Consider the following 13671-nt stretch of genomic DNA (forward strand, 5'->3'; position numbering starts at 1 on the left):
GGCAAAAATAAAAAAAAAAAAAAGAAACATATTTGTTGGACTATTTTTCTACTGGTTTCAAACTCTGTTCTTTACTTTTTCCTTTTTATAAACTAATTTCTTGATAATTAATTAATGATCATGCTTTTAAAATTTATTATTAGCACTATGAATAGTATGTACTTTTTGATCTCTTTAATTACTTGTGGGAGTATGGTATCTTTTACTATTGAGGGGGGTCTCTACTAAAATATAAATTTTTAATTAAATTTACAATAATTCTGTTTTTTCTTCTAGGTCATCTAGGAGTACCACAAGTAGTTCTGCTTCTCAGGCTTCAATTAAAGTATTAGAGCTGAACTTCCCAGCCGCCCCTTCACTAACTGGCAGTACTTCTAGGCCAACTAGTGCTAGCAGTAGCTCCAGTAATGGTAAAAGCAAAAAGAGCAGCAAGTAAACATTTTAATCTCTCTTTTGAACAAGTTGTAAACACAAAAACAAAATTCTCACACTTTTAAAATAGTAAATCCCACTCTGTGCTTTTGGGTACTGTATAATGATTAATATAGAGGCTGAAATTGTGTTAGAAATACGAAATGACCAGACAAAAGTTTTATCCAGTGGACAATGTAAAAGCTGTTTTAAAAAAAAGTCAAGCAATTTGGGTCCTTTGCTAAAAAAAGGTTTAATTTTCTTAGTGTTTTTCCTACTATTTTCTTCACGTAGAAGGAAAGCAGTAATACCAGATTCTTAACAAGGCTACATGTTATACAAGCACAGGGAAAATGTTGTTTTTCACTGTTATTTGATGGCTGTTATATTGAAAAATAGTTTGCTTCATTATTTCATGCTAGCCATGAAACTACATTCATTTCCAAAATAACAGCATCTTTCAAGAAGAAATTTCTCAAGATTCATTGTACTATAAAGAGTTTATAACACTACTGAAATTCTCATTTACCCTAGAAGATCCTGAAATTTTCTTTATTCAAAGAAACATATTTCCCAGACTTTGGGGGGAGAAACCTATTAGTTTCTTCTTTTGGTATAATTTTAAAATTTATAACCAAAAAATAGCATTACCTACTTCCCCACCAAGAAAACAACTGATAGGAGAGAAACACTGTATATCAATGAAAATATAGCTTAACTTTCTAGGAATTACTTCACTCTGGTCTTGAAAGAAGTCACAGAGATTAAAGATTTTGCTCTCAAGACACACAACCAAGCATAAAGAGTAAGAATGTGTTTGTTTTCAAGATTTTCTTGATTTAATAAACAATTTAAAGAAAGCTAGGTGTGATTTGATTTGCAATAGGAATTCCATAAATTTTACAGTGGAGGTCGACTACCAGATTTAGAATGTTATTTCAGTTAATACTTTATTATAACATGTGCCCAACACTTGAACTCGTGGAATAGAGTGTGGAGTACGATTATAATGTGATAAAACTGGTTTTCAAGTAAATGTATTAGAATCTATGTACTTAAATGAGTATTGTCATCTCCAAACCTTGGAAAAAATTTATGACAACTGTCACTGTTTAGAACTGTCATTTGCAGTTCCTTCTGAAAGGCAGTAGGGGTAGTAAACCTGTTTCTCCTGATCATTATTTGAATATTTTATTATTATTATTTTTAGAAATAGCAGCAAAAGGCATAGCCAAGTCCAATGAATAAGATGGGTAAGCTGGGTAATATAATTTTTTGGTAAAACATTGTTCTAATGCATGAGATTTATTTAAGCTCTAAAAACTGATTAATCTTATGGTCACTTTGTATGTTCACCAAAGTTCTAACAAACACTTCACCCTGTATTACTCTGTAAATTACTTGGAACTCGAAATAATATTAAATACTGTGTTCTATGAAGACAGGGATTGTGTCTTACTAGCTCTGTAATCTTGGGAAAGTTACTTCTCTATGCTTTTTTTCCTCATTCGTAATATAGACACTAAGTTACCTGCATCACAAATTTATTGAAATAATCAGATAATATATATGAAACGCACAGGATCTGACATATAGGAATTGCACAGTAACCTCTACCTGTTATTGAGTCACCACGCAAAGCCTAGCACAATATTTGTGAAATGGTTAGATTATCAGGCTAGCATATAAGTCTACATTTAACTAAGTCTACATTTAACTACTGAAGTATAACAGTTCCAAATTCTAAATGGTGAGACAAGGAATCAACCCCATTATCCCCAAATCTGGAGAGATATCTTCAGACCCACCTGCTGCATTAGAAAGTCACCTACTTATGGAAACCAAGACATAGCCTGGGTATGTACGTTTATAGACATCATGATTTTAGGGAAAAAATAATGCTGACGCTATCACTAGGCATTCTTGACAAGTAAATCTCCAGTAACATTTTTTTGCTGTGATGAGTTTCCTGAACACATCCTTAGAAAGTGGCTTGTGTATTCTGCTTAAGTTTAGTATGTCCCAGGAAAGGAACTCTGGGGAAGAGGGAATTCCTAAATTCAGGCAGGCTGTTGTGTAAGGTATTATCCTAATTTTTTTGTGCTTGAATGTAACACTAAGCCAGAAAGATGCTTTGGAATATTACGGCTGGTTGATAGTGATGCTCAAAGAGATTTTATTAAATAAAATGGTATATGTAAAATTCTCAAACTATACTAGGAATTCCTAAAGATCAAGGGCTATGTGAAGAGAGAGTTCAAACTATACTAGGAATTCCTAAAGATGAAGGGCTATGTGAAGAGCGAGTTTTCACTCTTTAAAAACACCACTATGTAGGACTATGTAGGGATGATACCAGAGCTGTTAATACATAGAAAGAACTGGGGACTCTTTTCAGGTAAAGTTCTTGGTGCAAAAACTAATGCCTGAGTGATTGACCTATTTCTACTGCTATTACTTATGGTTTTTGACCAGTTTCTGTTTCACTGCAAAACAAATTTTAGCTTTTTCAGTAGGCTCTCATCACTGAAGTCTGAAGGTCATAGACATACTTAGTTATACTTCAAGTTTTGGTATTTTACTGTTGGCAAGAACTGCGAGACAGAACAAGGACTAAAACTGTCTTCTTCCTCTGTTATTCTCTCACTTAGACCTCTGTAGATAGATACGCACCTACCCGCTAACACACTCATCCAGCATCATCATGAGTGATCGTATTAAAGGCCCATTGTCATTTACACTGTCTAGACTCTTAAATTGGAGATTCTAAAGACTGTTATAAACTAAACACCTATGACTCCTCTCTCTCTCTAAATATATACTGTTTTCAATAATTTGGGGAGGATCTTTACTATCCAAGTCCCTTCCTTCTTCAGCTCTAGTTGCTGGGATTTATTCTGAGTGAAACCAGGCTCTGTCGGCCTACTCATTTATTCAGACCCTGAGAAAGGAGTCATGGGGGAAGCATCAGGGGAGAGGAGGTGTTAAAGAAGAAAAGCAAAAATGCAGGCCAGCTTTAGGCTATTTAAAAACATGCCCAGTGCCTTCCCAACTGGACATTTACAATACTAGGACAGCTCCCTAATTTTCTTTCCCTTAGAGGAAAACCAGATTTATAGTGTGCTTCTCTTGCCACTGCTATTTTTGCTAAAAGGATTCTTTTCTATCCTGATCTATTCCTGTCTGGAATGTCAAGTCTCTAAGGTCTTGCCAATATTTAAAGTTAAGAAATTTCTTATGCATATACTATTAGCAATAAAGTTAGGGGGGAGAAAAAAGAAGAAAAAAGCAAAATGGGCCCCTATTCAACTTGCATGGCTTTATTTCTAAAGTACTTACTAAGCTGGTACACCAACCATTTTTAATTAAATCAGGCCAATTAAACAAGACAGAAAATCTGCCTACCATTTTAAAAGTTATGCAAAAAATTTAATATTTAAACAAATGATGAATATAAAATGGTACTTAAGGAACATTTAAATATATCTTTTTCCAAAGCCAAGGGCTTTTAACAGAAAAAAAGAATGAAATAATCTTGATGAAAACGATTCAAGTGTTCATAGCACAAATTTAATTTTCTCTCAAAGAGCAGGATAAAAGGTGGACCCAAGGAATTTTCATACACCATAATATAATGAAAAAACAATACTTTGAGATTTATCTTTAGGTGAAGAAGTTTAAATCATCAGAGTAGAAATACTGTACATAAACATACACATGAAAAGCCTAAAAATCAAGCTGTGAAAAGGGGACCTACAACTGAAACAAATATACTTTGAGAATAGCTAAAAAGCATTTGCTTTCTGCAATCTCTACAAATAAAGTAACTTTAGGAGCAGAGATTTCTGTGCTGCACTATTATGACTAAAAGACCCAAAAATTTCATTAACAGCCTTTAGTATAATGGTGCTGATTCCCTTGGCATATTAATTTTTTGGCTTATTTCCCTTTTCTTTCTCAAATGCAGCTATCTGATTAAATATATTGAGTAAATTTTGAGGTAAATTTTTTTTAACTCCACTTTCTGACTGCTCTTTGATATTTAGTCCATCTTCTTCTGGAACCTCTGTTTTAATATCCTCCTCGTAATTATCCTCTCTTTCATATTCTCCTTGATTTTTATTTAATTGATATCTTTGCTCATGTCTACTGAAATCACGTGATCCAGAGTAAGTATACTTTTTGTATTTTTCAACTGACTTCCAAGAGTAGTCTGAGCTTGCTGGTGAAGTGGAATACCTCACGGAACCTGGCTCCCACCTTCTGTAGTGCTCTTTTCTTCCCTCTGTATCTTTTTCAAATCTTCTATAACCATGAACTTTTATCTTGTCCTCTGAATTCCCAGAGAAGGAATCTGAGGTATCTCTTCTACTGGAAAAATGTCTGTCTGATTTATATGGCTTTTCTGTTTTGCTACTACCTGCCTGAGTTTTACAGCTATTATAAAAATCTCTTGGATCTTCAGACCTACCTCCAAAATCATCCGGAATTTCAACTGAAGATGAAGAGAGAGGGCATCTATCTTTCTCTTTTACCTGTTTCTTTTGATATGGTAACCTATCCTGCTTTTCCAGTAGTTTTTCCACTTCTTGTTTTTGGTTAAGAAAAGATGCTGAAGTATTGGTTGGAACTGGGAAGCACTCATCTTTCCTATTCTGATCTATCTGATTTGATGATGCCTTAGCTGAATGCCTTTTGGAACTTCGAGAAGACTCTGAACGGTTCCTCTTATGTTTCTTATGCCTTTTGTGACCAGAAGAGGAAGAGGATGATGAAGAAGAAACTGATTCATCAGCAGAAGAAACACTTGAAGAAGAAGATGATTTTCTTCTTTTCTTCTTCAGCCTAAAAAAATGTAGTTAACTCATCAGATATGTTAAGTACAAAATGTTTCTTAATTATCCATAAAGACTTTAGTTCTATTTTGTTCTCTTTAAAGATTTCATAAAAGCAGTTATTACAATAATCTTAGTTACTACAAGATCCAATTTTACCATCAGGCATGACTTTTGGGAAAAAATACTTGTGTACACAGTTGTCACTATAAGCAAATCCATCATTTCTGAAAGACACAGTGACATTTCCAATATTACCTTAAAAATTTAAGACCATCTGAACACATGAAGGAGAGAACTGAAGTTTTATATCTGGCTACCTCTAGTACATAGTTTCTCCACCTCAGCACTATTGATGTTTTCAGCCAAATAGTTCTTTGTTGGGAGGGGTAGGGTGGTGGCAGGGGTGGGGTGGAGGGGTGGTGTGCCTTACAACCTCACTGTAGGATGTTTAGCAGCATCCTGGACCTCTATCCACTAAGATGCCAGTAGCACTTCACCAGGTATGGCAACTAAAAATATCCCCTGGCCCCCAGTTGAGAATCACAGCTCCACTTCTACAACATTTCTCCCTAAAATATGGATAACTAAAATAACACACGTTTTAATTCTAAGGTTTTTTTATTTTGTAGAATTCTAGACTTAGATTACACTTCCCTTAATCTCTTTTATAGAAAAATTTGTGGTACACATACTTGCCAAGAATCACTGATTATGACTTAGAATACTTTTTTTTACTTACTTTACCTCCAAATGGCACTTTGGTTCAACTCAGTAGTTGTTTTAAGTTCAAAAAATACTGAATATTATAGTTTACCTTTTCTCCTCTTTTAAGAGCTTACGCAACTTTTCTGCACTTGTTTCTATTTTCTTTGTTTTCTGCTTTTCTTCCTTTTCAGCTTGTTTTTCTCTTAATTCCAAAGATTTCTTTTTGAACCCAGATATCAGAAAAAACCACACGTTAAAAATAGCAGAATATGTAAAACCCAGTTTTCAAAAGACCACCCCCCAACCAGAAACCAGATGTGGTATACCCAAATCACCATATATCCAGCATTAATCAAGTATTTTTAACATATAAAAATTAATCATACAGGTGTTTGGCATTAATCATTGAATAGCCAGAACAGTATTGAGGACCATATTGCAGTTGGTATTCCATGAAAAGAGGGGAAGCCATTGCATTGGTACCCATGACCCAGAGTGCAAGAAAAGGAAAAAATGAAATACGTGAAAAATTATTAAAAAAAAAATTGAAAAATTTGTAGGACACAAATTTTATAAATAAGATTCAAATAAAGAAATTCCATTAAGGTGAATTGAGGGGGGAATCACCATGTTCAAATACAAACCATTTTAAAAAGGCACAGGCCAGTTGGATGCATGATTACATAGGAAATCATTTTCCAGTTTGAGGATGGGGATGAGCAGCACCAGATGTCACAGACACAGCAGCAATGGTCCAATTCAGAAGAAAATGCATGAGAAAACATCATCATCAGTATTACAGGAAAAGACAGTTAAAAATATTTCTCAAAAAGGGTTTTATAATTAGCTCAATTACAGTAATAACACTGCATTTTGTAACCACCAGGAAAGCTCACTACAAGGACAGTTCTCAAAACCAAATACCAAATTTAGGCAACAGGAATGTTTCTCATAAGGCTATTTTTACTTTTGAGTACTAACAAATAAAAAAGAAGAGGCACTATGAACCAATGTCAAACCCAATTAGGAAAAGCTGTATCTAAAAAGAAACTTTTTTATAATGTCTTCACTAAGTAATCTAGAATAGTTTTCCCTAGAAGAAAGTTAAGTTTTGGCATTATTTTCAAATATCACTAAATTTCTAAGAGGAAATAAAGAATCACCTGCATATATTTATGAAGCTTCTGCAAAGCATCCTCTGCATCTTTGAAAGTTTCATCCAAAGCCAAAGCTTTCTTATAGTAACTTTCAGCATTTAAAAACTTTTCTTCTTCTTCTAACCTAAATTTGAAAGGAAGATTTAGCTTTTTTGTAAAAAATAAAAAGTCCTAAAGTATTGCATACAGGTCAGAGACTTATATGAGAGAACTTACTGGGGAAAAGTCATGTTTAGCAAACTATTTTCCAGATTGAATATTACCTAAATCAGGTCTTTGGTAAAAAGACCACATAAAACCAAACAATAAACCCGAACTCAAAGATATAGAGAACCGGTCGGTGGTTGCCAGAAGCGGGGGTGGGGGGTGGGCAAAACAGGTGAAGGTGGTCCAAAGGCACAAACTTCCAGTTCTGAGATAAGTAAGCCACGGGGATGCAATGTAGAGCGTGGTGACTATATTTAATAATACTGTGTTAGATATCTGAGAGTTGCTAAGAAAGTAGATCTTAAAAGTTCTCATCACACACAAGCAAAAAAATTTGTAACTGTGTAATGGTGCATGTTAACCAGACTCATGGTGGTGATCACATTGCAATATATACATATCAAATCATCATGTTGGACACCTGAAACTAATGTTATATGTCAATGATATCTCAATTAAAAACAAAAACCAAACAAACAAAAAGGAATCCATTACTGGTAACCAAAGCTATACTACAGGGCCAGCACTGGCATTTTAGTATAATACATGAAAACACGTGATCAACTGATGGTCCTCTGTAAACTTAGTATGATCTTGAGCTTTAGCACAGAATTACACAGGCTGGCTTTTCCTAGTAGTTTATGAAGAATTTTCCTTTCTACAGAAAAATTTTCCCAGAAAATTCACCTTTAAAGTTGGAAATACCAACACATACATGTATATCACAACCAGCCTGTAGATAGGGTAATTATTAGATGATGCTCACAAATCTATGCTGTGAAAAATCACAATTAGAAAGTGTTCATATAGAGCAGTGAAAGGATTTTGCAAAATATTTTCAGTTTTTACAAAGTAGGAAAAAGTAATTACTGTAAAACAAATTAAAACCATCGGCTTCAATGGGATCATTTTTGTGTCAGACTGGATGTGGGGAGTGAGGGATCAGTCAAAGACAATCAACATTTCTAGCTTAGATAACTGGATAGATGGTATTGCTATTCACGCAGCTAAAAGACACCAACACATGGGTAATAAGACAACCACATCTAAATAGGTACCAGCTATCTACCTAGTGAGAAAGCAAAAATCTGCTCCAATCACTTGGGTACAAGTAGAAGTTCATATGAGTTAAAGACAAATATTGCAAAATCTCTTTAATGTGGAATTCTGTAATGATCATACGAACTGGAATGATCAGGCAAATTCATGAAACAGAACAGAGAAATTCTATTTAAAAAAAATTAATAGCAAAAAGATGCTATTAATTATAAACTGATTTTTAATAATTAACTCAAGCTGTTGCCAAATTATTTATATTTAAAGTATTATGTTTCTTCAAAATATTTTAAAATTAGACTAGTTTGTTAGTCACTAAATATTAATGATACAGCTACTATGCCAGGTATTATGCCAGCATCTCAGGACAGTAACGTAAGTTATAGGGTTTGTTCTTACTGATTTGCTCTCCCATTTAATCTGAGTTTGTGGATGCTACTGGACAGAGCAGAGCAATAAGCTGAGTGTAAGAGTGAAATCTTATTCACAATTCACTATAGAGCTCTCAATTCATATTTCTGGCATTATACTAGTAGAATGATGAAATGAATTAGAAATTAAATTCCTCTCTCTTAAAACAAAAACTTCTACTGTACGTCCAGGAAAAGAAGACTTACCTAATTTCTTGTACCTTTACACTTATATTTCTATGTACTGAGAACAGAACAATGAACTTGAGACACTAAAATATCTCCAATCATAAAAAACCTCAGTAGTAAGGAAGGAAAAAAGCGTTACAAAATTTAAAGGGGACGATATTTAAACCAGATTTTCACCAAAATTGAAACTAAGAGTGTTCTGTATTGAGTGAGTGAAAGACACTATTTCCTCATGTTAAGTTCAAGATTTTATAATAGTTGAATATTAAATCTCTACTATTAAACAAAAACTGACACTTACTGCCCTCCTCTTTCTACAAGTGTTTGGCAGAGGTATTTCCTTGCATTCCTGTGAGTTGGACAGTTTTCCAGTGCAAGCTCGAAATCTTCTATAGCTTTGTTCAGACTTCCTTTTGTTGCATATCTGGAGATAAAAAACAAAATGAGAGGAATTTATCTTGTGAGCTATTCATAAATCTTGATCGTATTTACCTTGTAAATATTCCTTAAAACCCATGATCTACTTACAACGCTCCACGAGCTACCAAAGCTTCCACATTTTGTTTGTCTATTTCCAGAGCTTTATTGTATTCATTCATAGCATCCACGTGGCGTCCAACCTTAAAATAATCAACTCCAATCTTCACACTAAAGACATTTGGAAAGTATCACAAATATTTCACAGAATATCCAAACAAAATTTTAGCATGGATAAATTTTTAAAGCAAATCAAATTTGGCTAATATTTAGTCTTCAATATCCTCAATATACCGAAGAAGCATTCTGCTTTTGGATAATTTCACAACAAATATTTATGAAATTCAGGTATCAATATACTAATTCCTTTCAAAAAAACTGAAAATGTTGACTAAAACTTAGGTGTGTTAAGTTTACAACATAATACCATTCACAACTATAAAAAAGCTATGGGGCCGGCCCGGTGGCATAGTGGTTAAGTGTGCACGCTCTGCTTCAGCGGCCCGGGGTTTGCAGGTTCAGATCCTGGGCACGCACTGACGCACCATTTGTCAAGCCACGCTGTGGCGGTGTCCCACATAAAGTAGAGGAAGATGGGCATGGATGTTAGCCCAGGGCCAATCTTCCTCAGCAAAAAGAGGAGGATTGGCGACGAATGTTAGCTCAGGGCTGATCTTCACAAAAAAAAAGAAAAAAAACCTAATGTCAAAAAGGCAAAATTTTAATTCATCTATAAACACATTTGGTTTTAATGATGACATAAGAATTCCTGCCTTACCCTAACCTTTTAGACTTTTAGACTATATAATGCAATTGTTGAAAGACAAAGTCTTCATACCATTTTAAAGCCCAAGATGCAGACTGTTTCTTTCTTAATGCAGAAGCAAAGTCGTCTTCAGAGAAATTTTTGCTATTAAAGAAAATAAAAGTCAAACCATATAAATACTTTTTTTGTAACTATACTTCACTCTGCCTGACACATAAAAACTCAACACTGAAAAAGTGAATCCCAAGCAAGAAATCTGTATTCTATCCACAAAAAAAAATTCTTGAACTCTCAGAAATGATGATTATTGTTAAACAGTAAGTATCTTTCTTTAGCATATACACAAAATTCTCATAAATTTTCTGCATCTTTCTCTACTTGGTCACATGGTACACATCTTAGAGACTCCATTCCAGAAGGAGATGGGATCATCTAGTTCATTCAACCTTTGGAGCATTGCTGCCACTAAGTTTAGGAGAGTGAAATATATCCCTCAGTTATGCAGCTTTTGAGCTCAGCACCGTTCACCTCACTGCTTAATAGAACAACACTGATTTACTATACCTTTGGAGGCCTCTCATTAAAGATGGTGGATTAGATTCATCTATTCCTAGTTTTCCTAGAAGGAATTCAACTACTCCTGGATTAGCAAATCCCAAAGAACTCTGCATGATGTTTTCGTAGGATTCCAAAGAATTGCTATTTAGTTCAACACTCCTCCTTAAAGAAAAAAAAAAAAAAAAATCAACAAAAATATAAAAATGACTAACATAATTAGCATGTCCCATTTCTATTAAAGAAATAACATTATCATATAGGGTTTAAATACTCATACCATTTTTGAACATGAAGGTGTGGCAATATTATGATTTGGTTCCTTTTACCAAGTTTGAAGAAATTTAAGGGTTATAAAAATAAAATGAGCATATTTTGAAATAAATTAAAATTCTACTTTGTTAGCAAAACTTGTAAAAATTTGCTATTTTCTAGTCAAGAAACTGTTTTGCAATTAACTTGTTGAAAAGTGGATAAATTACCTGTAGTACAAAGGAAGCTCTTCAGAACTAATTACACCTAATTTAATACCAGATAGGTGCGGTGGAAGAGATGAGCTATATAGAGATACTGCAAGCTTTTCATGGTATCTGTCAATATCCTTGATTCCAGCTTAAAAAAATAAGAAAACTATGCTGATTAACAAGAAAACGCAAACTAACATAAAAAATAAACCTTTGCAAACACTACTCTCATTGGGCTATATTTTCAAAATTAATAAAAACAAAAATCTGACAACTGTTACTTTCTTATTAATACGATGAAACTGATCACCTCGAATGATGTCACCAGTTTGGTAATATGATAAAGGATCTCCATGGTTACTGTGAGAAGGCACATCTCTTAATGGACAAAGAGCCTGCAATGAGAAGTATTTTAAAACACCAGATATTCCATTCTTAGGTGAGAAGTGTCTTCTTTTATCCCAGTTGTTAGTAAAAACAGCTAATAGTTGACATGAACATTAAAAAAAAACTAGCACCCTAAAGTCTAAATTCAAAGGAAGATTTTACTTATAAGTAATTTCTGTGCCCAAGCACAATAAAACAAGTTTTCTGGGTCAGTTCAAAAGTTAAAATCTCATGAAATTTGCAATTAGTTTTAGGAACCAAATGTAAGTATGGATTATGAAACAAAAAATTCTGTACTTATTTAAAAAAAACGCTAAAATTTGTCCAGAAAGTATGAAAATCCCAATGACAATGAAATGTGAATTCTCCGTTTGTCTATTATCCAGTTTGTGATATCTTCTGCTTTTCTTTCCTTTTTATCTGCCTTGATAGACAACAATCATCAAACCTTTTAAAGTGACACATTATTTCAAATTGAGGACTATTCACCTTGGGCAAAATATCTTATCATACAAATCACTTACATTTAATTATTGTAAATATACAAATAGGACAGAAATTTGTTTCTAAATTATCCACACGCAAGTTTATAATGCAAAATACTACATAATTAAGAACATGTTCAGCTAGAAGAAATAAGCTCAGAATACTAATCAGTCTCAGGATATGCAGTGATACCTCTTTGAGCATTTAAAAAAGGATCCCACCCCTGCCAACCAAAGGACCAAAAAACCCCCCAAAACCAGAAATGGAGGAGCAAACTGTGTAAGTAACTCTATCACTACCAATAATTTTTTAAAAAGAAAAGGTACTTCATTTTTCTCCAATTAATGGTTAATTCTCAAAATTATGTCAGCAGTGCACACTAAAGCATAACTGTATGCAGAAAGACATAATTCTTGCATTGAGATGAGTCTTTACCAAAAACAGAAGCAATTGAACGACTGAAAAGTGAGTAACTTACTGTGATTTCTAAGTGGGATATATCTCTCATGATGCCACTGCCTAAACAAATCAATACCATGAAAAACCCAAATTCCCGAATGGAACTAATTCTTCCAATCACTATATCACCACGCTCAATATCTCGAAAAAACAACTCTCTCCGGTCCATACTAGGGATCTCCATGAATTGCTCTAAAGGTGGCATGACTGCATAATGATCTGAAAAAATAATTAACAAAATTACTAACAATAGCCTTGTGCTCTGTTTCATGTGAAGTGCTGTTAAACCAAACCGCGATCAAAAGATTTTAAGACTAAATTCACCTTCATTGTCTTCATTAACGTCAGAAGTTGCAGGTGCATCTGATTTCCAGGAAAGTGCAAAAAGCAGATCCGCTTTTTTGGAAATGAATTTTTGTATTTCACTGTTGTCAACTCTCTTCTCTTTTCTTAAAAAGAAACAAAATTTATGAAAACTGGTTTATCTGCAAAACCTTTCAGTACTTCCAAGCTTCTGCTCATGGCTTTCATTGCCCAATCGGGTCATTCTAAGCTCCTGGCTGTTACGTCCTCCGAGACAAAGTTTTAACCAGGGATTCCTTCAGTCGCCAGTCTGTAGGTGGAGAGCGGGGAAACTTAAAGAGTGACGCCCGCAGCTCCAGATACGAAAGCCCCAGGGGTTTTAGCTAAAGAATCCGTGCCACTGCTAGGCAATACCAGAGAAAAGTTCAGCCTGCATCCCGCATTGCCCTCACACCGAGAGCGGACCCTCCTCCATCCAGCCCTCCGCACCAGCGCCGCAGTCCTCACGTGCTCACGGCCACGGCCCCGCTCCTTCTGGACGCAGCCGCCCGGGTGCGGCAGTGGAGCCCCGAGCTGCGTCCCCTCCCCCGTCTCGCAGCGGCGCCGCCGTCCCATTACCTGCCCTGTAACTGCTGCTGGGGCGGCGGGCCCCGGGCAGGCTCGGCCGCCGAACCCAGGAGGCTCCGGAAGTGCGGATTGTCCTGCTGTTCGCTCCGGAGCAGGGAGAGCAATGACGGCCCGTGGTAATTCAGTGACTGCCGCAGAAGGTCCCGGTCCATGGCTAGAGATTACTGGGCCCAA

At 35.1% G+C, this 13671-nt stretch overlaps 2 protein-coding genes across 4 annotated transcripts in view; one reads left to right on the forward strand and one right to left on the reverse strand.

Annotated features, from left to right (window-relative positions):
• Window positions 1–1847, forward strand: part of CCDC39 (coiled-coil domain 39 molecular ruler complex subunit) — a 43486-nt gene extending 41639 nt beyond the window's left edge. For both annotated transcript variants that reach the window (XM_087439973.1, XM_004424688.3), the window contains one exon: window positions 277–1847. In XM_087439973.1, coding sequence (XP_087296099.1) covers window positions 277–436 — 160 coding nt within the window. In that variant the 3' untranslated portion in view covers window positions 437–1847. The remainder of the gene's footprint in view (window positions 1–276) is intronic.
• A 2112-nt stretch (window positions 1848–3959) lies between these two features.
• Window positions 3960–13649, reverse strand: TTC14 (tetratricopeptide repeat domain 14). Of its 2 annotated transcripts, XM_004424689.3 has the most exons (12): window positions 13489–13649; window positions 12892–13016; window positions 12587–12786; window positions 11546–11630; window positions 11254–11383; window positions 10781–10936; window positions 10289–10360; window positions 9502–9621; window positions 9275–9397; window positions 7118–7235; window positions 6064–6173; window positions 3960–5256 (listed from the first exon to the last, which is right to left on the reverse strand). In XM_004424689.3, the coding sequence occupies exons 1-12, from the start codon at window positions 13647–13649 to the stop codon at window positions 4338–4340; spliced, it is 2319 nt and encodes a 772-aa protein (XP_004424746.1). In that variant the 3' UTR covers window positions 3960–4337. The 2 variants fall into 2 exon arrangements, 1 of the variants encoding a protein (XP_004424746.1); XR_015554491.1 differs by lacking the exon at window positions 3960–5256 and having other exon boundaries at window positions 5263–6173; window positions 6599–7235.
• Between the last annotated feature and the right edge of the window lie 22 nt (window positions 13650–13671).

The sequence above is a fragment of the Ceratotherium simum genome, chromosome 15, assembly GCF_057802395.1.
Source record: "Ceratotherium simum simum isolate JZ-2026a chromosome 15, ASM5780239v1, whole genome shotgun sequence".
Classification (NCBI taxonomy): Eukaryota; Metazoa; Chordata; class Mammalia; order Perissodactyla; family Rhinocerotidae; genus Ceratotherium; species Ceratotherium simum.

Bases quoted from the DNA above. Each gene is read 5' to 3' on its own strand.
- TTC14 (XM_004424689.3), bottom strand. From the start codon at position 13,649: ATGGACCGGGACCTTCTGCGGCAGTCACTGAATTACCACGGGCCGTCA. The intron at 13,017-13,488 runs GTAATGGGACGG...TTTCTTTTTAAG, and splicing joins CAGCAGCAGTTACAGGGCAG to AAAAGAGAAGAGAGTTGACA. The intron at 7,236-9,274 runs GTAAGTGTCAGT...TTTCAAATTTAG, and splicing joins CTTGTAGAAAGAGGAGGGCA to GTTAGAAGAAGAAGAAAAGT.